The sequence below is a fragment of the Taudactylus pleione genome, unplaced genomic scaffold (genome assembly GCF_031769625.1).
Source record: "Taudactylus pleione unplaced genomic scaffold, aTauple2 ptg000066l, whole genome shotgun sequence".
NCBI classification, from domain to species: domain Eukaryota; kingdom Metazoa; phylum Chordata; class Amphibia; order Anura; family Myobatrachidae; genus Taudactylus; species Taudactylus pleione.
Window position 1 is genome coordinate 12,502,654 of NW_028284468.1, and position 21,577 is coordinate 12,524,230.

At 45.7% G+C, this 21,577-nt stretch overlaps 1 protein-coding gene across 2 annotated transcripts in view; it reads right to left on the reverse strand.

Moving 5' to 3' along the window:
* The window catches only part of LOC148534446 (ephrin type-B receptor 1-B), a 343,730-nt gene that overhangs the window by 167,084 nt on the left and 155,069 nt on the right, over window positions 1–21,577 (reverse strand). For both annotated transcript variants that reach the window (XR_015877634.1, XM_088466663.1), the window contains exon 3: window positions 14,260–14,941. Coding sequence is in view for 1 of the 2 variants with exons in the window: in XM_088466663.1 (XP_088322789.1) it covers window positions 14,260–14,941 (682 nt within the window). In the remaining variant the exon portion in view is untranslated. The remainder of the gene's footprint in view (window positions 1–14,259; window positions 14,942–21,577) is intronic.

Sequence of the window (21,577 nt, forward strand, 5' to 3'; positions counted from 1 at the left end):
AGTTTGGCCCCCGAAACTAACGCCATCTAAATATGATGTTGTGCCACGGTGGCCTATGGACTACACTTCGAAAAAAACAAACTTGGAGAGGAGACCTCCCGGCAATGGCCGCTGCACATGCTTGGTCAGTAGACCGCGCATACACAGTAGTCCCGAGACAGGACTAAAGAGACCACTAATTCTTTTGGAGACCCTGTATGTGCAACATAATACATTCTGGCGTTAATATCAGTGTCGTAACTTGGGGGGCTGAGCAGGGCACACGTGCCCTTGACACTGTGGAAGGCTCAGCAGAGTAGGGCGCGTAGCCAGGGCAGCGTATCCTGAAGTAGCCATTATACAGAAAACGTGCCTCTGTGAGTCCCTGGCCGACATCTCCTCTCATGTAACTTCCTGCTCTGTGAGTCCAGGGCCGGCATCTCTCTCATGTAGCTTCCTGCTCTTTGAGTCCTCGGTCCTGTATTTCCTCTCATGTAGCTTCCTGCTCTGTGAGCCCTGGGTCTGCATCTCCTCTCATGTAGCTTCCTGCTCTGTGAGTCCAGGGCCAGCATCTCTCTCATGTAGCTTCCTGCGCTGTGAGTCCAGGGCCAGCATCTCTCTCATGTAGCATCCTGCTCTGTGAGTCCAGGGCTGGCATCTCCTCTCATGTCGCTTCCTGCTCTGTGAGACCCGGGTTGGCATCTCCTCTCATGTAGCTTCCTGCTCTGTGAGTCCTGGGCCAGCATCTCTCTCATGTAGTTTCCTGCTCTGTGAGTCCCGGGCCGGCATCTCCTCTGATGCAACTTCCTGCTCTGTGAGCCCCGGGTCGGCATCTCCTCTCATGTAGCTTCCTGCTCTGTGAGTCCAGGACCGGCATCTCTCTCATGTAGCTTCCTGCTCTGTGAGTCCAGGGCCGGCATCTCCTCTCATGTAGCTTCCTCATCTGTGAGTCCCGGGCCGGCATCTCCTCTCATGTAGCTTCCTGCTCTGTGAGTCCAGGGCTGGCATCTCTCTCATGTAGCTTCCTGCTCTGTGAGTCCAGGGCCGGCATCTCTCTCATGTAGCTTCCTGCTCTGTGAGTCCAGGGCCAGCATCTCGTCTCATGTAGCTTCCTGCTCTGTGAGTCCATGGCCGGCATAACCTCTGATGTAACTTCCTGCTCTGTGAGTCCCGGGCCGGCATCTCCTCTGATGCAACTTCCTGCTCTGTGAGCCCCGGGTCGGCATCTCCTCTCATGTAGCTTCCTGCTCTGTGAGTCCAGGACCGGCATCTCTCTCATGTAGCTTCCTGCTCTGTGAGTCCAGGGCCGGCATCTCCTCTCATGTAGCTTCCTCATCTGTGAGTCCCGGGCCGGCATCTCCTCTCATGTAGCTTCCTGCTCTGTGAGTCCAGGGCTGGCATCTCTCTCATGTAGCTTCCTGCTCTGTGAGTCCAGGGCCGGCATCTCCTCTCATGTAGCTTCCTGCTCTGTGAGTCCAGGGCCGGCATCTCTCTCATGTAGCTTCCTGCTCTGTGAGCCCCGTGTCGGCATCTCCTCTCATGTAGCTTCCTCATCTGTGAGTCCCGGGTCGACATATCTCTCATGTAGCTTCCTGCTCTGTGAGTCCCGGGTCGGCATCTCCTCTCATGTAGCTTCCTGCTCTGTGAGTCCTGGGCCAGCATCTCTCTCATGTAGCTTCCTGCTCTGTGAGTCCAGGGCCGGCATCTCCTCTCATGTAGCTTCCTGCTCTGTGAGTCCCGGGTCGGCATCTCCTCTCATGTAGCTTCCTGCTCTGTGAGTCCTGGGCCAGCATCTCTCTCATGTAGCTTCCTGCTCTGTGAGTCCTGGGCCGGCATCTCCTCTCATGTAGCTTCCTGCTCTGTGAGTCCAGGGCTGGCATTTCTCTCATGTAGCTTCCTGCTCTGTGAGTCCTGGGCCAGCATCTCTCTCATGTAGCTTCCTGCTCTGTGAGTCCAGAGCTGGCATCTCCTCTCATGTAGCTTCCTGCTCTGTGAGTCCTGGGTCGGCATCTCCTCACATGTAGCTTCCTGCTCTGTGAGTCCTGGGCCGGCATCTCCTCTCATGTAGCTTCCTGCTCTGTGAGTCCTCGGGCTGGCATCTCCTCTCATGTAGCTTCCTGCTCTGTGAGTCCAGGGCTGGCATCTCCTCTCATGTAGCTTCCTGCTCTGTGAGTCCCGGGCTGGCATCTCCTCTGATGTAACTTCCTGCTCTCTGAGTCCTGGGTCGGCATCTCCTCTCATGTAGCTTCCTGCTCTGTGAGTCCAGGGCCGGCATCTCTCTCATGTAGCTTCCTGCTCTGTGAGTCCTGGGTTGGCATCTCCTCTCATGTAGCTTCCTCATCTGTGAGTCCCGGGTCGGCATCTCTCTCATGAGGCTTCCTGTTCTGTGAGTCCCGGGTCGGCATCTCCTCTCATGTAGCTTCCTGCTCTGTGAGTCCCGGGTCGGCATCTACTCTCATGTAGCTTCCTGCTCTGTGAGTCCATGGCTGGTATCTCCTCTCATGTAGCTTCCTGCTCTGTGAGTCCTGGGTTGGCATCTCCTCTCATGTAGCTTCCTCATCTGTGAGTCCAGGGCTGGCATCTCTCTCATGTAGCTTCCTGCTCTGTGAGTCCAGGGCTGGTATCTCCTCTCATGTAGCTTCCTGCTCTGTGAGTCCAGGGTCGGCATCTCCTCTCATGTAGCTTCCTGCTCTGTGAGTCCCGGGTCGGCATCTCCTCTCATGTAGCTTCCTGCTCTGTGAGTCCCGGGTCGGCATCTCTCTCATGTATGTTCCTGCTCTGTGAGTCCAGGGTCGGCATCTACTCTCATGTAGCTTCCTGCTCTGTGAGTCCAGGGTCGGCATCTCCTCTCATGTAGCTTCCTGCTCTGTGAGTCCATGGCTGGTATCTCCTCTCATGTAGCTTCCTGCTCTGTGAGTCCTGGGCCAGCATCTCTCTCATGTAGCTTCCTGCTCTGTGAGGCCAGGGTCGGCATCTCCTCTCATGTATCTTCCTGCTCTGTGAGTCCAGGGTCGGCATCTCCTCTCATGTAGCTTCCTGCTCTGTGAGTCCCGGGTCGGCATCTCCTCTCATGTAGCTTCCTGCTCTGTTAGTCCAGGGCTGGTATCTCCTCTCATGTAGCTTCCTGCTCTGTGAGTCCAGGGCCGGCATCTCTCTCATGTAGCTTCCTTCTCTGTGAGTCCTGGGCCAGCATCTCCTCTCATGTAGCTTCCTGCTCTGTGAGTCCAGGGTCGGCATCTCCTCTCATGTAGCTTCCTGCTCTGTGAGCCCCGGGTCGGCATCTCTCTCATGTATCTTCCTGCTCTGTGAGTCCAGGGTCGGCATCTCCTCTCATGTAGCTTCCGGCTCTGTGAGTCCATGGCTGGCATCTCTCTCATGTATCTTCCTGCTCTGTGAGTCCAGGGCCAGCATCTCTCTCATGTAGCTTCCTGCTCTGTGAGTCCTGGGCCAGCATCTCCTCTCATGTATCTTCCTGCTCTGTGAGTCCAGGGTCGGCATCTCCTCTCATGTAGCTTCCTGCTCTGTGAGTCCTGGGCCGATATTTCCTCTCATGTAGCTTCCTGCTCTGTGAGTCCTGGGCCAGCATCTCTCTCATGTAGCTTCCTGCTCTGTGAGTCCATGGCTGGCATCTCCTCTGATCACATCTCCTCCCTACAGTCATATTCACATTTTAAAATACACTCATAACTGGGAATTGAACCTGTACACTTTAAGCTTTGCAGTAAGACAGCTTACCTATCTGCTGTAACAAGGGAAACCTATGAATTCTAACTATATCAAGCTACTTTACATTCTCCTTTATTTAAAATTCAGTCATCAAACCTGTCACTTCATGCTTTGCAGTCAGATAGCTTACCAATTGAGCTACCTTCTACTACAGTGAAAGTCTGTGAAATAAACTAGTTACACCACTGGTAAGTATCGATCGTGGGTGCTAATATTGCACCTAGATTGCATTGAGTATGCGATAATTATTGATAAATGGGACCCTCAAAGTGGAAACACATGGTGGCTAGTGAGAGAACAAAGGTGAGGAGGTGTAAGAAAAAATGTGTTATAGACTGGAGAGAGATTAATCATGTCCAGTGCTTAAAGGATGTAGTACTCTATGTGCTACTAGAGGGCACCCTCCCTACACCTGCCAATCAGCAGAGCGTCCCAGGGGATTGCACTGGCATGTTCTGAACTCTGTTGTAATATCGCTGTCTTCCTACATGATAAAATTCTAATGATGTAAAGATGATAATTATCATCATTAAGGGGTTTTTCAGGTCACAATAAAGCAAAACCACAAACATCTTGTCATTGTTACAATTTAAAATCGCAATGTACAGCAGCCCTGAGATTATTCTCTTACACAGGACCCATGGCTATTTTACCTACATCTCTCTGAGAAATGAATACATTTTTAATAACCTCCCTACTGACACCATCGTTACAAGAGCTCAGTATGCAGTACACTCCACTGGGCCCCGGATTGGACATCACCGAGGCAGCACAGCAGCACCTTGTGCAGTGTTTACCCTTATTAAATTGATTGTGTCATGTTGTTTTCGGCATTGAGTGCCTGTAGACCTGCTGAGATGCCGTCTTCCTGCGAGCGTCTGAAATTCATCTTATTTGTAGTGGAGGAAAGACGTGCGGCATCTCTCCTGACTTATAGCCTGTGTGAGTGAATTGCACTAAATACACATACACACACACACACACCTTCAGAGTCTTGATGCCGCCCAGCTATATCTATTGGCTGGATTGGTTTCTGCTCTGTGGAATTCCTAAACAGAGTCCTTTATCCCTTCAGTGCCCAATATAAAAACAGATAATCCTGGATTTAGCCAAATATATTCACAGCTCAGCAGATTTTTCCTACTGCCAAGTCTTGCTTGCGATTAATAGCACTTCCATCAGGTTACTGAAACAGAAGTAGGCAACCTATGGCTTTCCAAATGTTGAGGAACTACAAGTCTCAGCATGCTCAAACAGCGTTTTTTGTTTACAGCCTATGTGCAGGGCCGGCGCTTCCATTAGGTAGCTGCCTAAGGGCGCCGGTCCCTGATGGGCGACCCGCTGAGGCTGTCTTCTAGAGGGGACAAAGGGGTCTATTTATCAAGCAGTGAAAAGTGCGGAGAAGTGGACCAGTGGAGAAGTTGTCCATAGCAACCAATCAGCTTTGAAGTAGCATTTATCAAGTACAGTCTATAAAATAAAAGGAGCTGATTGGTTGATATGGGCAACTTCTCCACTGGTTCTCTTCTCCACTCTTTTCACTGCTTGATAAATAGACCCCAAAGTGTTGCCTCTTGCGGAAGCCACTTAGGACACCCGGTGAACACTGCCTAGCTTACACCAGCGGCCAGTGCCCATCTAGACCCGCCCTCCCTGACAAGGTAACCTCCCCTTCACTCAGCTAGACCAGAGAGACAAGCCGCAGACCTTAGCTCCGATGACGTCATCGGCTGGCAGACTCTGCCACTTCGTCTCCGCAGTCCTTCTCGTCTGCCTGTTCTCTGGCTGCCAGCTATTGCATGGCTGTGCCCCTCCTTCCATCCTGTGCTGACCCCTGAGCCACCAAAGGAACACACGGGCCTGATGGCCTCTCTCTTCACTGGGGGGCTCTATGGGACAAAGGCTGTTCCCTAAGAACATTAGGAGGAGGTAAGCAGGCTAGGGGAATGTGAATAATATATGTATATATATATATATATATGTGTATGTAATATATATGTGATATATATAATGTATGTGTATATATATATATAAAAATGTGTGTGTGTATATATATACACACATATATATATATATGTTATATATATATATATGTGTGTATATGTGTGTATGTGTGTGTGCGGATCCCTCCGCCCCTGTTCGGCTCTTTCCGCCGGACGTCGGGGCTCTTGTGCGCATGCGTGTTCTGTAGGTTGCGCTTGTGCACTCCTGAAAAGGAGCAGTGAAGCCGCTCGCAGGGGCAGCTGCTATCGCATCTCAACCTGAATCAGGCCCTCTATACGGGCCACAGAATGACCCTGTTGTGTGTGATCCTGTTCCTTTACATACACCAGCAGATATCAGCACTACTTAGTAATCTTGGGCCATCCTGTTTTTTGCCCTTTTTTAAACAACTAGGAAGCTGTTGTATTGACCTTGTCTAAATGCTTTCTCACCATTTTGTGCTACTCTTTAATCCTCTGAATGAGTAATTGGCTGTTTTTTTCCCAAAAGGCCAAGGTGCATTAAACACAAAAATAAAGAACCACTTTGCATTATGCTGAATTCACACTGCAGCAGACAGGATTATAGATGGAAAAGCACTTTTTTTCCTCTTGTCCCAAGAGGTTTACAGCAAGGTGAGACCTGGGGTTGATTAGGTCTGAGTGCAGTACCCGTAGCAATAAATAAACAAACATTAATATATTACCAACACATAGTTACCAGCATTTTATAATGTTTCCAGGGACATTCTGCTGCTGAGCTGAAGCATATTCATTATTCACAGGTTAGGTCACGCTGTGATACTGTCTTGGTGGATCCCTAAGAACTACAATCCTCATCATGTTTTATGTATGGAATTTGTACTTCTTAATACTCTATTTCAACAATTGTTAGGCCCTAAAGCCCAGATAATAACAATCAATGGTAATAATTGCATCTAACATCTGTTCTGTTTTTTTTTTCAGTTTACTAATTGAGGGATATATCAAGCCTTGGGGGAGATGTATCAAGCCTTGGAGAGAGATAAAGTGGAGAGAGATGGGGTCTATTTACTAAGCCGTGGAAGGAGATAAAGTACCAGCCAATCAGCTCCTAAATTCCATGTCACAGGCTGTGTTTGAAAAATGTCAGTTAATAGCTGATTGGCTGGTACTTTATCTCTGTCCACTTTATCTCCATCCAAAGCTTAATAAATAGACACCAAAGTATCAGTACCAACCATTCAGCTCCTAACTGCATACATGCCTACTCTCCTGGGATGGCCGTAAGTCTCCCGAAAATCGAGTGGTGCTCCTGCCCCCTGGAAAATTAGAGAAATCTCCCGGCCGCCGCCACCCCCTTTCATCCCCGCACATCTTGCATCACCCCTGCATATTCCTGCATTGTGTACGTGCTGTATTAATGCTGTGTCAGGTCTCATTCTGTTCTCTTCCTGACTTACTATCCCTGGTTATATATATATATATATATATATATATATATATAAATATATATATATGTATATATATATAAAATCTGATTTTCACTTAGCGTTGAGGTCTGTATCCTAAAAAAGAATGATCCAATTATGTCATTTCAACAACACATAGTTTAAAAAGTAAAAATAAATAAAAAGAACAAAATAGTGTAATACAATTTCAATGATACGTATTCTTGAAAAAGTCCATCCTTGTGTAAAATAAATCCTAAATGATCAGAGTGTTGAATTCTTATCCATCTCTAGAATAGAAAAGAAGAGCGCATCCACTGCACACCAACTGGCTGATATACCCTTACTTTATATCAGAGGGAAGATAGCCTTTCATTATAACCTCAAAGCAGGAAAAAGATGAAATAAATGCACCGCACATCAACAGGTTTATATACCCTTACTTCATCTGAAAGGGATGCGGGCTTTTCAACATTTATCCTAGGATTCTACTGCATTTTATCCCATCCAAAATGATTGGTTAATAGGCGGAAAGATAAAAAATAATTTAGTGCAAGAACGCCAGTGCTTAAAAACATGAATATCTTTAATAAATCACACTCACTTTTATATGAATACAAATTGAACATATACTGTAACAAGGTGATGCTAACAAGCATACAGTATATTCCGAGGGGACTCATACCAGAAGTTGGAAGGCATAGGGCATATAGCTTGGCTACAGGATCACTGAACACTGATTGGACTTGCCTCTGTAGGTTCCCGCTAGTTTCAGCAAGTTGACCTACCTCTTCCCCTACCCACTCTGTGGTGTGTTAATTGGCATTTTTGCTAGGTACTGTATGCTTTGATCTGCCATTGTATTCTTCTTTGCTTTGCATGGCACTGTGTACACTTTGTGGTGCTTTAAAATAAGATAATAATAATAATATTAATAAAACTAATAAGGCATACAGCCTAATGGGGATATGTACTAAGCTCTGGAAAGTGATACATTGGAGACTGATAAACTACCAGCCACTCAGATCCTAACTGTCATGTTACAGGCTGTGTTTAAAAATGACAGTTAGGAGGTGATTGGTTGGAATATTATAATTCTCCAATTTATCACTATCCAGAGTTTAGTACATCTGCCCTTAAGTCTGGGCAGATGTTAATCAGTCCTCAGGCTTTTTGACCTTGTAAGAAAGACCTTACAGCTCCTGGACCCGTTCTGATACATGTTGTATCTATTACAATCAATCAGGTGTGTAATCACTGAATTGTTTATTTTGTAAACATAAGTGGACCGCCTCACCAGTAGGGGCAGTCTCAACCATTTCTTCATTGCAGATGCAGAGCACCAGCGAAATGATTGGGCGAGAGACAGAGTTGTCTTTTCTTTTTATCACTCAATGGGCGGAATTCAATTGTTTTCGCGGCCCGCATCTCCCCTCTAAAGTGACAGGAGATCGCGGGCCGCTATGCAATTGTTCCAGATTTTCGTGCTGATCGTGCCCAAAGTGGTCGGGTTTAGCCGTGTAAAGCAGCTAAACCCGACCAAAGTGCTGGGCGCGATCGCGAATTGTGATGTTTGGGTGCCCAAACGTCACTTTTCGCACTTTTCAGCTTTCACCCCCCTGGGGCTGCGAGCTGAAATGTAGCGCTGTCAGCTGATCGTGCCCGACAGGAGCAAGAATTGAATAGCTCTGTCGGGCGCAATGGGGGCAGGAATCAATTGAATTCCGCCCAATTAATGCAATACTATATCATCTAAGAGTAGGCAAGAGTCTCTATGTTTGCAGATTGCCATGAGAGGGATAAATGAAGGCAGCCCAGTAAACATAGGGATAATATAATACAAGTCAGCAGAACTAGTCTGTGCACATTGAAGACATTTTGGTTCTGAGATTTGCCAGCGTATGAATTAGCAGGACTATGGAGCCTATTCATGATCCCTTATAGAACATTTACACATGCAGAAAGGCTAGGTTTTTTTTAATGGGCCGTCTAGTATCCAGTAAACTCCGAAAACGGAAAGTTTTCAGAGTTTAATTGCGTGAACCAAAGCCATCTTCAGATGCCATTGATTCCTGGAGGTCCACTCCTTCTTATGGAAAGGAGGTCTGGGGGCCTTTAGGCAGGGCTGGTCTGAGCATCTACATGGAGTGTGCAGCTGTTTCGCTCTATGCATAGGGGATGCAGTTGAGAGACAGGCAGAGAAAGATGATCCCCGGCTGCTCTGATTGTGAATTATACACCAATCAGAGTGACCATGCAGCATTCTCTACCTGCCACCCAGCTTGCAGCCACAGTACCAGATAAAGGGGGTACAGGCACAGGGAGCTGGAGAAGAAAAGAGGGAGTCCAAGCAGGGGGTGGGGCTACATGACACTGTCCCAGCAGCAGCATGAGAGAGAGAAGGGGGAGAAGCTGCTGCATGCCCAGTTACCAGAGTGATAAAGACCATCCAGCAGCCAGCATATAAGGAAATCGGGACTCAGGGGGTTGGGGGGGGGGCACTGTCTTTATAGTATGTATGTATAGTATGTGTTAAAGTGTGTGACTATGGGAGAGATTTATCAAAACTTGGAGAGAGGTAAAGTACCAACCAATCAGCTCTTGTCATTTTACAGGCTGTGTTTGAATAATGACAGGAGCTGATTGGTTGGTACTTTATCTTTCTCCACTTTATCTCTCTCCAAGCTTTGATAAATCTTCCCCTATGTATTTTATGTATGATTGTATGTGTGTGACTATGTATAGTATGTGTATAAGTGTGTTACTATGTATGTGTGTATATGACTGTATGTATATAAGTGCGTGACTATTATGTGTGTGTGACGTGACTGTAAATGTGTGACTATGTATGTGTATGTATGTGACTATGTATGTGTATATATGTGGGATTGTATATATGCTTGTGCAGAGCAGTAACTAGACTTTTTGGTGCCGTGTGCCAGGGAGAGCATTGGCGCCACCCCCCCCCCCCTTAATTTTTTAGAGAGGGACACCTGAAAAAGTGCCATGGCCTCATGGGGAAGGGCCAGGGAAGAGATAGGGGAGGCCAGGAGATGCAGAAGAGGAAGCTACAAGTAGGAATGATAATAAACAGGAAAATGTACATGCCTAAACAGCGCCCCCTGCCCTGCGGTGACCTGTGCCATGACACTGGTCGCACTACCCTAGTTATGGTCCTGTGTATGTGTACTGTGTACAAGTGTGACTGTATGTAAATGTGCACGTGGGTGACTATGTATGTGTATGACTGTGTGTGACTATGCATGAACGTACGTATGTATGTTTGTGTATAAGTCAGGCTTGCCTCCTCTCAAACTATCTCAAACTCCCACCCCCCTGCAAATCCTACAGCTAAAATCTAGACTGCACATGTGTGAGTCCAGAGTTACTGGGGGGGGAGGGGGCGCCTGCGTGGGAGATGTCATGATGCGTGACGTGATGTTACTTAAAGGCTGTCCACCGCGGGGTTATAGGTAGCGGCGGCCGCCTATCACTGCACGGTTGAGGCCTGTGTTACACGGCATTACCAGCAGAGGTGGCATTGGTGGCCTCTTCACCACCACACACGGTGGCCCTGTTAACATGTAAGGGATAGGGAATTATAACGAAGTAGTAGTGGGAACTGCGTCATGGGTTCCGTTGTGGCTGGCTGCTGAGTGTCACAGGCATTAAGGGCGCTCACTGACAGCCATCCATTCCATGGCTATCAGTGAGTGCCCTCTCTGGGGGAAGGTAATGCCTGTGGCACTCAGCACCCAGATCCAGTCAGTTTCTTACCTTTCTCCTGTATTTATTTGGGTCAGTCTGTGACAATCTAGCAGTGTCTCTCCTACAGAGGCCTCACAAACTCACATAAAAATGAATAAATGATGTGTATAAGTTTGTATTAGGTGGGAGCACAAGATCCAATATTATTTTTGAATACATTTTTACCTCACCTTGCCCACGGGATGTAGCCAGCATCCCAGCATACGGGATGCTGACCACTGGCATCCCAAAGGTAAGTATCAGGAGTAAGGGGAGGGTTAGGTTTATGGTTAGGGTTTTGCACTAAGGGGGGGAGGGTTAGGTTTAGGGTGCGGGAGGTTAGGTTTAGGCACTATGAGGGGAGGTTAGGTTTAGGCACCAGGGAGGGAGGGTTAGGTTTAGGGTGCGGGAGGTTAGGATTAGGGTGCGGGGAGGGGGAGGTTAGGTTTAGGCACTGGGGGGGAGGTTAGGTTTAGTCACCAGGGAGGGAGTGTTAGGTTTAGGGTGCGGGGAGGGGGAGGTTAGGTTTGGGCACTACAGGGGGAGGTTAGATTTAGGCACTGGGGAGGGAGTGTTAGGTTTAGGGTGCGGAGAGGGGGAGGTTAGGTTTAGGCAATGGGGAGGAATTTTTAGGTTTAGGGTGCGGGGAGGGGGAGGTTAGGTTTAGGCACTGGGGAGGAAGTGTTAGGTTTAGGGTTGCGGGGAGGGGGAGGTTAGGTTTAGGCACTTGGGAAGGAGGTTAGGTTTAGGCATCAGGGAGGGAAGGTTAGAGTTAGGGTAGGGGTTAGGGTTAGTTCTACTATATTTACGTATGGATGTCAGGATTCTGACTGTCAGGATGCCGGTGTCTGTATTCTAAACAGCGGCATCCTGACCGCCGGGATCCTATACCCAACCCCTTGCCCACAACCTTCCATATTGCTGGTACTCCCTCTTGCACTGGGAACCACACATATACTGAATCCAGCAGATAATTACTGGGGACCTCTGCAATGGCTATATTTCCACAGATAGAGCATTTTGCCATTGCACATGCGTATAAGCTGCAATTGTATTGCGATTCTGTATGCACAGAGAACCCATTCACAAAGTGAGTGACAGGTAGTCAGTGTTTGACAGGTAGACATATTTGTAAATGACATCACATGGGTGTGCATAAATTAGTTCTTGTGATCTCCTATGCAGCATGAGAGCCCTCTGCATCATACCTGACGACTTTCTGGCTGCTCCTTCCGGGAGGGAGCAGCCAGATCGGTAGGGGGGGGGGCGTGGCCGAGACAAGGGGGAGTAGACGGGCAGGTCACATCACTTGTGGGCGTGGCAGGGGCGGGGGTCACACTATCGCGTCAGTTTGGCCCCGCCCCCGCTACACAATGCCGACAAAATAGGCATTGTGAAGCAGGGCGCGGGGCCAAAATGACGTGAATCGGGTTGCAGGGGTTATTGAGGGTGGGGACAGGAGGGGTGGGCGGTAGCCGGGAGAATTGCCTGCCTTCCCGGGAGGTCGGGAGCTGCACCCGATTTTCGGGAGGCTCCCGACCAAATCTGGAGGGTAGGCAAGTATGCCCTGCATGTCAGGAGAGCTGCATAGTCTGCGGCTGGTCAGACCTGCCGCAAGGGCAAGATGGCTGCTCCATGTGCGTTGATGTTACCGATATTTCCGCAGGTAAGCAACGTCGTACGCAGATGAGAAGTCAGCAGTGAGCGTCTCTATGCTCTAGTAAGCTCTAGAACTATTAGCATATTTACTCGGCTGCGTTTACTCATGCCTCCGAGTGACAATAGACACGCCCCTAGGTTGAGCTAGACATGCCCATAAGGTTTTTTTTATGTTTAAACATTGATTTTGTTGAAAGTGCCAAAAAATGTAAAGCTTTAATTTTATTGACCATTTACATTTGTATTCCCATGAATGGGTAAGCTTTGCGGACCACAGAGTAAATTTACCGTGGACATTTTTGTCAATAAGGACCACATCATTCAGTTTATAACTACTTCCAACCCAGTGCAAGGAAACTATCTTTTCCCCTTTTTTTTGCTGGACTTTAATGTTGCCCTGATTTTGTCATTTTAAATGTAAAGACTATCACAAAAATCACATCTCTCCACAATTGAAAACACTTTACTAGCACGCCTAATATGATACTAAATATATAAGTGAACAAAAGCAGAAGAATATAGAATACAACGTCATCACACAGGGATTAGAAATAATATGCAATGTTTTTATTTTTGTTTTTTTTAAATGCTTCAACTCTATTGATCTCTACACTGTGTTTATTTTTATTTTTTTATAGACAGACCAACATTTCTTTTTATGACTGTTAAGCTGCATATACACACGGTACGATCTGTACCACCTGTGACTTGAAAGATATCTTTCAGTAAAGTCCTCCTGCCACATCTCTGAACAGGCAAAGTTGACGATATCGTGGAAGTTGGCCTGCATGTACGGATGATCATAGATATCGTTATCGTTCATGCGGGAACGCGCATTGTTGGTCGTTCACTGCATAAAAATGAACGATATGAACGATATATATCGTTGAACGATATCGTTATCGTTCATATCGTTTATAGATATTAACCGTATATATATTGAAAAATTCTGTTGCATGCCCCATTACCACCAAGTGGAGATGTATCAACTCTGCGTCAGCTGTAGTTGCATACGATTAGCTCCGAAGCATGCGCAGTGCGAAAGCACGCAAGACCCTTCCGCAAATCAGACTTGCATGAAACTCTGCGTCAGGCCTAATGTGTGCACTGTGCTGTAGAGTGACACTACATATACTTAGTGCATTATATTTAAATGTAGGAAAATCTGGTTCCCTGGAATACATAACTCAGTAATCAGTTTCATGAGGTCGTCACAGGAGGAAGCACTGACGGCGCCTTTTATGTTTCAGCCACATTATTAAGATTTGCATAAATGTGGATGGAATTGGGCAAGAGCTTAGCTTAGATATAAGAAGGTGTGTGGGTGTATAAATGGCCGGATTATTGTAAAATGAACAGTATACCAGATTTCCAAAAGCATTTCCAGATCCTATTATTACTATTCAGTGACAATTTAATCCCCAATTGTAAAGTGCAACCGAATATGCCGGTGCTATATATATGTATGTGTATATATATATATATATATATATATATATATATGTGTGTGAAGTACTAATATTCATAGTTTTCATGACTTTTATCACGTACAGTAGGTAAATAGCGTATTTATATATATATATATACAGCTTAGCATTATTCTAATCATTACTCTACTTGCCATCTGATTGGATGGCTTTGGTGAACTATTAGTGCAGTTTAGTGCCATGTATATACTATATATATACATGATAGCTCATTAGAAGATCATATATAAGAATTAGTACATACTGTACCTTTGCAGACTGTATGATTCTCAGGTTCATATCCAGCTTTACAAGTACATCTTCCAATGGGGACCATCCACTCTCCATCCCCGTTGCAGTAGAGTTTAATGTGTACATCTACCTCCTCTGCGTTCGGAATGCAGGTTCCCCGTGATATTACCAGCGATGTGCTCTCTGCCCCGGTCATGGTTTCAGGAAAGACAGCAAAATTCTGTACCACAATGGGACACTTCTTGAAGAAGACACGGACAGACAGGAGCGACATGCATGCTCCATAATCCTGGAAGGCTAAATAGAAGCCGCTGCGCGTCAATGGGCCAAAGCTACGCACTTCTGTGTTCACCTTCATCAGTCTCCCACCAAAGTCCACTTGTGAGAAACTCTCATCGGCAGCTATGGTGTCTACTTTAAGATAAGGGGCATCGTTCCAAAATGCTGAGTCTTTATTGGTAAAATGGGAGTCTGTCTCATAGTAGTACAAGTTAAATGTCTCCTTGCAAGAGCCTGGCACGTTAGGAAGGCTACTACAGTCTCTGACAGTGAAACGCATCTCCACATAGACACGTTGGGCCATCCGCCTCGGAATGAAAGTGGTGCGAAGCCAGTTATTCTGGTTGGGACCAAAGACGTTGCAAACTTGATATGTGCGGATTGTGTTGAGGTTTTCATCATAGCCACTTACTTCCTCCCACTGCAAGAAAAAAATTAATTTATAGTGATATAAATAACCCGAAATCCATATATTCAACATATATATATATATATGAGCTAGATTCTGTAAATGTCTATTACGCTGAGATGCAGTGTATTTTTGCAATACATTTGTCAAGAACTGAGATAGTAGCCCTAGGTACTTAACATATACTATGTATACACATCATGCTTCCTATTATATTAATATCATGTATTGTGAGTAACCATTGTCGGTGACAATATAAGATAGAAGATTGTTGAGAACAATAAGCAAAACATGAAGTTTAGATCAACAACTGACAGGATATACAAGATTGAGATTTTTGCAAATATAAAAAAATATATATATATTTTGTTTATGTTCCTCAATCTCTACAGTATATGTGGAATCGGTATGAAATACCGCCGGCCACATGGCTCGATTGGTTAGATTCCCGGCAGCGGCAGCCCGACACTGGCACAGATCCGGCAGCGCTGGAAATCCCGATCGTCCCTAGGTAAGTATTAATTAACCTAATCTACCCCCCTAACCCTCCTTAGGGGTGCCTAACCCTAACCTCCCCCCCAAGTGCCTAACCCTAATCCCCCCTCTAAGTGCCTAACCCTAACCTCCCCCCTTCCCCGCTGCCTAAACCTAAGTCCCCCGGGGGGTACCTAACCCTAACCCTCCCTCCCCCTAGCCTAACCCTAACCTCCCGGGGGGTTGCCTAACCCTAAATCCCCCCCGGGAGCCCTAAACCTAACCCTCCCCCCCCGCGGCTGTCCGCTCGCGGCGCCCGGCATCACTTCGATCGGGATGCCGGGCGCCGGTCTCCCAGCGTCGGGGAAATGAGCGGCGTCTACATCTAGACGCCGGGCATTTCACCCTCGCCGGGGTATGACAGTCGGGAAGCCGGCTGACGGTATAGTGTCAGCCGGCTTCCCGATTGCATCCCGTATATGTGGCACTGCTTTTATTGCTACTAATTTCATGTTTCAGTTTTTACAGGTCTTTGGTAATGTGGTAGAATCCATAAAGTATGTTTTTTATTCCATACTTTACTGTCCACGCTCCTGCCTCGCACATTTGTACCATACTTACCTACACTCCCGGAAGTCGCAGGAGGCTCCTGATTTTTCAGGTAGCCCCCCGCACCCCCGGAAGTGTAGCTAGATCTCCCACATCCTGTCCACCTTCTAGTGAAATGGGCAGGATGGGGAGATTTAATGGGGATGAGGGGGCAGGGCTAAACAGCGCGATTTTAGCTCTGCCCCCTCCTCGTGGACCTGCAAACTGCGGACTTTTCCAAGGAAAGAGGCGGGCCTAATTACGTCACCAATGCCATTAATGTTGCCCCATTGTGAAGAGGGGGCGGGGCCACGATGACACGATCGTGCTGTCACGCCCCCAATGATGCGCCACCTGCCGGGCCACGCCTCCTTTTACAGCGGCAAGCCCCCCCACTGTGAAAGCCCGACAGCTCCCTCCCGGGAGGAGGGAGCTGAATGTCGGCAAGCATGATTTGCGTACGCTGTGGCAGCTGCGAGCCGTGATGAATCAGGCCTTATGTCTCCAGCACTCTTCTCTTCTGCACTCTTGCAGCTCTTCAAGTCTAGAGCACTGATATACAGAAGGGGGGAGATATTAACAATTTTGATGCACGCAGGGCCTGATTCAGAGCCGCTCGTAAGCGGCCGCTCGTTCGCTCCGAGCGATGTTCGCACATCTGCGCATGCGTATGGGTCGTAATGCGCATGCGCCAACCAGTCATTGTGGTCGGAAATTGTGCACTCGCAAAACAGTGAGGGCCTGCTAATTTGAGTGACAGAATGAGGCGTTTGTGGGTGGTAACAGGGGAAGGTGCTTGAAAACGGGGAGTGGAGATCCGAACGCAGGCGTGCCAAACGGTCAAAACGGGCGTTTAATGGGAGTGCATAATTAGTAAGGGAGTGTCATCGACCACGTCACTTGGTTGTCTTTTAGCCTGAACTGCTCGCATGATTGCGGGAAGTAAAACCTACCACAAGCACTGCGAGCAGTTCAGACGCCTTTCGATGTACTCGATTAATCTAATAAATAGCAGAGATGACGTATGATGCGAACGGCCAGGGGGCGTCTTTCCAAAATAGCAAGCGCATGTTTCGTTCGCTCGCTCAGACATAGAGGCATCAACAGACCGCAAAGAGCGAGCGCTCAATTTAAATAGCCGGCCCCTTTTTCTGAACGACCGTTCGCAAATAGTGTCCGGCTCTGAATCAGGCCCTCAGCCTCTTGCTCATGTCTATTGTCATGTCTCCCATGCAAATGCTTGCGGTAAAAATGATTAATATAACTAATAAACACACTTCCCAACCCCAATTAAAGGTCGTATGTTCATCTATTGATGTTTTGTACATTCCAGAAAAATAGCCCTATATATATATATATATATATATATATACGCACACACATATACACAAACACACATACATATTTGTGTATACAGTACATCCCCCATTAAGCATCTCATTCATTATCTCCCACACAAATGCAGCACAAGGTAAGTGATATTAATCACAAGATTCATTTGTCTGGATAGCACTTCATGGTACTTTAGAAATTTGCGCTCCGCAAGCTCCGGGGAGGAAGCCACCGCGGCAACTAATTAAATCCCCATCTTAGAAAGCAATGTTATTGTTCTGATAATGAAATAAACAGGAGATGATAGAGGATAAGGTGCATGTGGAGAGGTAGTGACGGAAGCCTCCATTACCCATAGCGATTACACTTCTGGTAAATCACAGTGGACGTTATGCTATTATGAAAATGAAGCACTTGCCCTTACATACTGTGGGAATTAGATATGGCTGCATGATCACCTTCTATACTTTATTTTATACCTTTTTTTTATTAAACACAGGTATATTTGTAAAAACTCCTGTAAATAATATTTGTACAAACGTGATATCACTGCTCTCGGTAAGTTCAGATTTCATATCTTCAGTGATGATTAGATAAATGTGTGCATTACTCAGTATAACAAACCCCCTTGTTTATATTATTATAGGAAAGTCACTTTGGGGTCTATTTACTAAGCTGTGTTAGGAGACAGAGTGAAAAGTGATTACAAAGTGATAAGGTGCCAGCCAATCAGCTCCCAACTGTCATCTCACAGGCTGTGTTTGAAATATGACAGTTGGGAGCTGATTGGCTGGAACCTTATCACTTTCTTATGACTTTTCACTCTAACACTGCTTAATAAATAGACCCCTTTGGATTGTCACTGCAGTGCTAGTTTCCTTACTACAGGCCCAGATTTGCACACACAAAATAGTTGATGTAGCCAGTTGCCAAATTACCTACCAGTTGGTCTTTCATGTGAGGAGCTGAAGAACATACACGATAACCACACAGACACGGGTTAGAACATACAAAGCAGCAATGCATGTACTATTTTGTAATGCAACTCAGGATTTACAAATGTCAGTAAATTTAAGTCACATTGAATTGTCAGATTTGTTTGTTATAGCTTGTAACATGCTTCCCAACTATCATGATTTAGATGGGCCAGTCCCAGATTGGGGACACTGGCCCTTCTTCCAAATCAGTACAGCTTTGTCCTTATCGACCTAAAGGTTAGGAGGTATCCTGTCATGGTATACTTGGTTTTAGAGGTCCTTTTATGTAAGTGGAATGGGATGGGGCAGCTCAGTGTGTCAGAAACAATGGCCACACCCCCTTATATCTTTATATCTGACCACACCCCCTTCTCGCACGCACATTACATACCTGTCCCACTTTGGCAGGAACAAAAGTTGTGAGGCATGTTGCTGATGTTATTACAAATTGGTATCTTTCTGTGATTAAATCTATTGGTTTAACACATTACTGAAATTATGGGTATTTTATGCACTCTTAAAGATTACAGAGTATGTGCCCCTTACAATGTACTGGTTTGCCCAGTGCATGTAAAACTATAAAAGCCAAAGGGTGAGATGTATCAAGCCTTGGAGAGCGAAAGTTGATAAGTTGCCCAAAATAACCAAACGGCTTCTAACTGTCATTTATCTAGTACAAAAGTGGCAATTAGAAGCCGATTGGTTGCTTTGAGCAACTACTGAACTTTGGGGTCTATTTACTAAGCAGTGTTAGGAGACAGAGTGAAAAGTGATAAGGTGCCAGCCAATCAGCTCCTGTCATTTTCAAACACAGCCTGTGAGATGGCAGTTAGGAGCGGATTGGCTGGCACCTTCTCACTTTTCACTTTGTATCCTAACACTGCTTAGTAAATAGACCACATAATCTCTGTCCAAAGCTTGATACCTCTCCCCAAATGTCTGGTTACTATGAGTTTGTCTACACTTTTGTTAAAGAAATATATGGCTGTATTTCCAAGAACTGATTTTTTTTCATTTCTTTTTTTTTTCATTTGTGATATTATTTTATTAATGAGGCAGAATGTGTCTCTTTGCTTTCTTACATGGTGCCTCGCATCTGACCATAACAAAGCCATTTAATTGGTAGATGTATGGATATACAGTTAACATACCATATACTGTACATTTTATGGATAATCTGACAAATGTGTCGCTGATGATATTAGATGATTTATAACAATAGCCAAGTTACTTCAAAGACCTCATTAGTAATGAAATATTGTTAGCGACAAGATGTCAAATTAAGAATACATATATCTATTTAATGATCTGATAAAAGGTCAGTGAAGCCAAATCTAAAAAAGGAAAGATTATCCCGAGCTCATCGGTTAATGTCAGAATTCATGCATTTCATAGAGGGATATGCACCAATGTGAATCAACATTGGAGTCCTATGGCTAATGCATATTGTCAAATACACTAACGTTCAGTGCTCAGTTTGAGTTTAAATGTAAATTTGGATTTTGTGGAGCTGTGGATAATGATGACATTTCCACAATGTCTTCTTTGTGAAAACCTATTGGTACAGTGAAAACAAGTCAATGCCTAGCCTTATAATTATGGATATATGTAACTATATAATTATATATTAAGCTAAAACTGCAATCTACAAATTACTATCCAAGATTCATTGACTAATGTTATAAATCATGCATCAGTCCGCACAGGGACTACTGTGAAGGTTGGGCAAAAATAATGGTAATTTTTAAACACTGTTAAAAATAATAAAAATAAAGCCACATTATACAGATGTGTCCTCATACATTCTTTCTGCAATCGCGCCAAACAGCCCTTCTTGGTGCGCCAGGTCCTGTGCTACTTTGCTAGCGTTGGGCATCTTATTTTGCACCTGAAATTGTGTCTTAGGCCCGTATTCAATATGTTTCGCACCCAGGATACTTTTTCGCCTGGTGGACTTTTCGCCTACATCGCATGTTTTGGGTGCAGAAACTTTTCGCGTGCGTCCCCGCGATTCCCAGTATTCAATATGAAAGTGCGTCAAAACGGCACCCGGCGATACTTGAACAGGCCGAAAGTCCTCTCCAAAATGGGGTAATCAGTTTGGCACCCCCCAAAAGATGCACTGACATGGGGGATCACTATGAATTCCCCCGAATTGGCCTGCTGAAGGTATTTGTTGTTTTTAAATTGTCTCAGTAGGCGCTGTTTTGCGTATTTGCATAATTGGTGAAGAATAGCATTTTGTATTATTTTCTGGAGAAAATAACTAGTCCCTGCAAATTTTGGGTACCTGGAAATGGGGGGTAGCATATATTAAAGTTGCTAAAGTATCGTTTTAAAATCCGTAAAAAATCCACCTGCCGCAAACACCTGCATAAAAAAAAACCACCTGGGGCATACTTCAGGACCCCCCTGGAGTCTATTTCGCTAGTTTTTAACTTTGTCCTCCAACTTTTTTTTTTCGCCCCCAAAATTAAAGTAACTTTTTGGGGTGATCTTAAGTCTTTTTAAAGAATTTTTTGCCACAATTTACCTTTGGAGGACTGTCTTAAGGCTGCATGGGGGTTCCCCAAAAACCCCAATTCTGCACTTTTTTCCGCCAGCTATTCATAAGCGAAACTTTTTCGCCTATTACATTTCATTGACTTTCCGCCTAGGTGGAAAGTCTTTCAAATTGAATACTGCGATACTTTTCTGCCTGGCGAAAATACGTCATCAGCGAAACTTTTTCGCCCATCTCGGCTTTTTCGCTCCAAATTGAATATGGGCCTTAGTTGCAATGTAATGTGACTAGGACACGCCAGGAGACTGTGCTGCTTAATTTGATACAACACTTGTATATCTGTGTGCAACTGAGTCGCTGAATCTGTATAGGAAATGCTATGATGCAGCAAACGCAGATTTTTTCCACACCGAGTTCCGTTTTACTTTGTATACAGACTCAGTTGCACACAGATATACAAGTGTTGTATCAAATGAATCAGCACAGTCTCCTAGTGCACCCTAGTAACATCAGATTACGATTCAGATGCATTTTTGGGCAAAAAAGACATGAAAAAATGATCCAGCGCTACCAGAGTCACACAGGACCTGGCGGTACATTCCCGCCAGGCGTCTTGCAGGTGTATGGAGACACATCTGTACATTGCATACTTTCACCTAGCTACATTTTTGGGGGGCAATTCAATTAGCATCTAGGCCATAATGTGCCATGACAGGACAGCACATCGCGCCAGTGGCATCGCTAGGTTTCCCCTGCACCCCATAGATGTGCGCA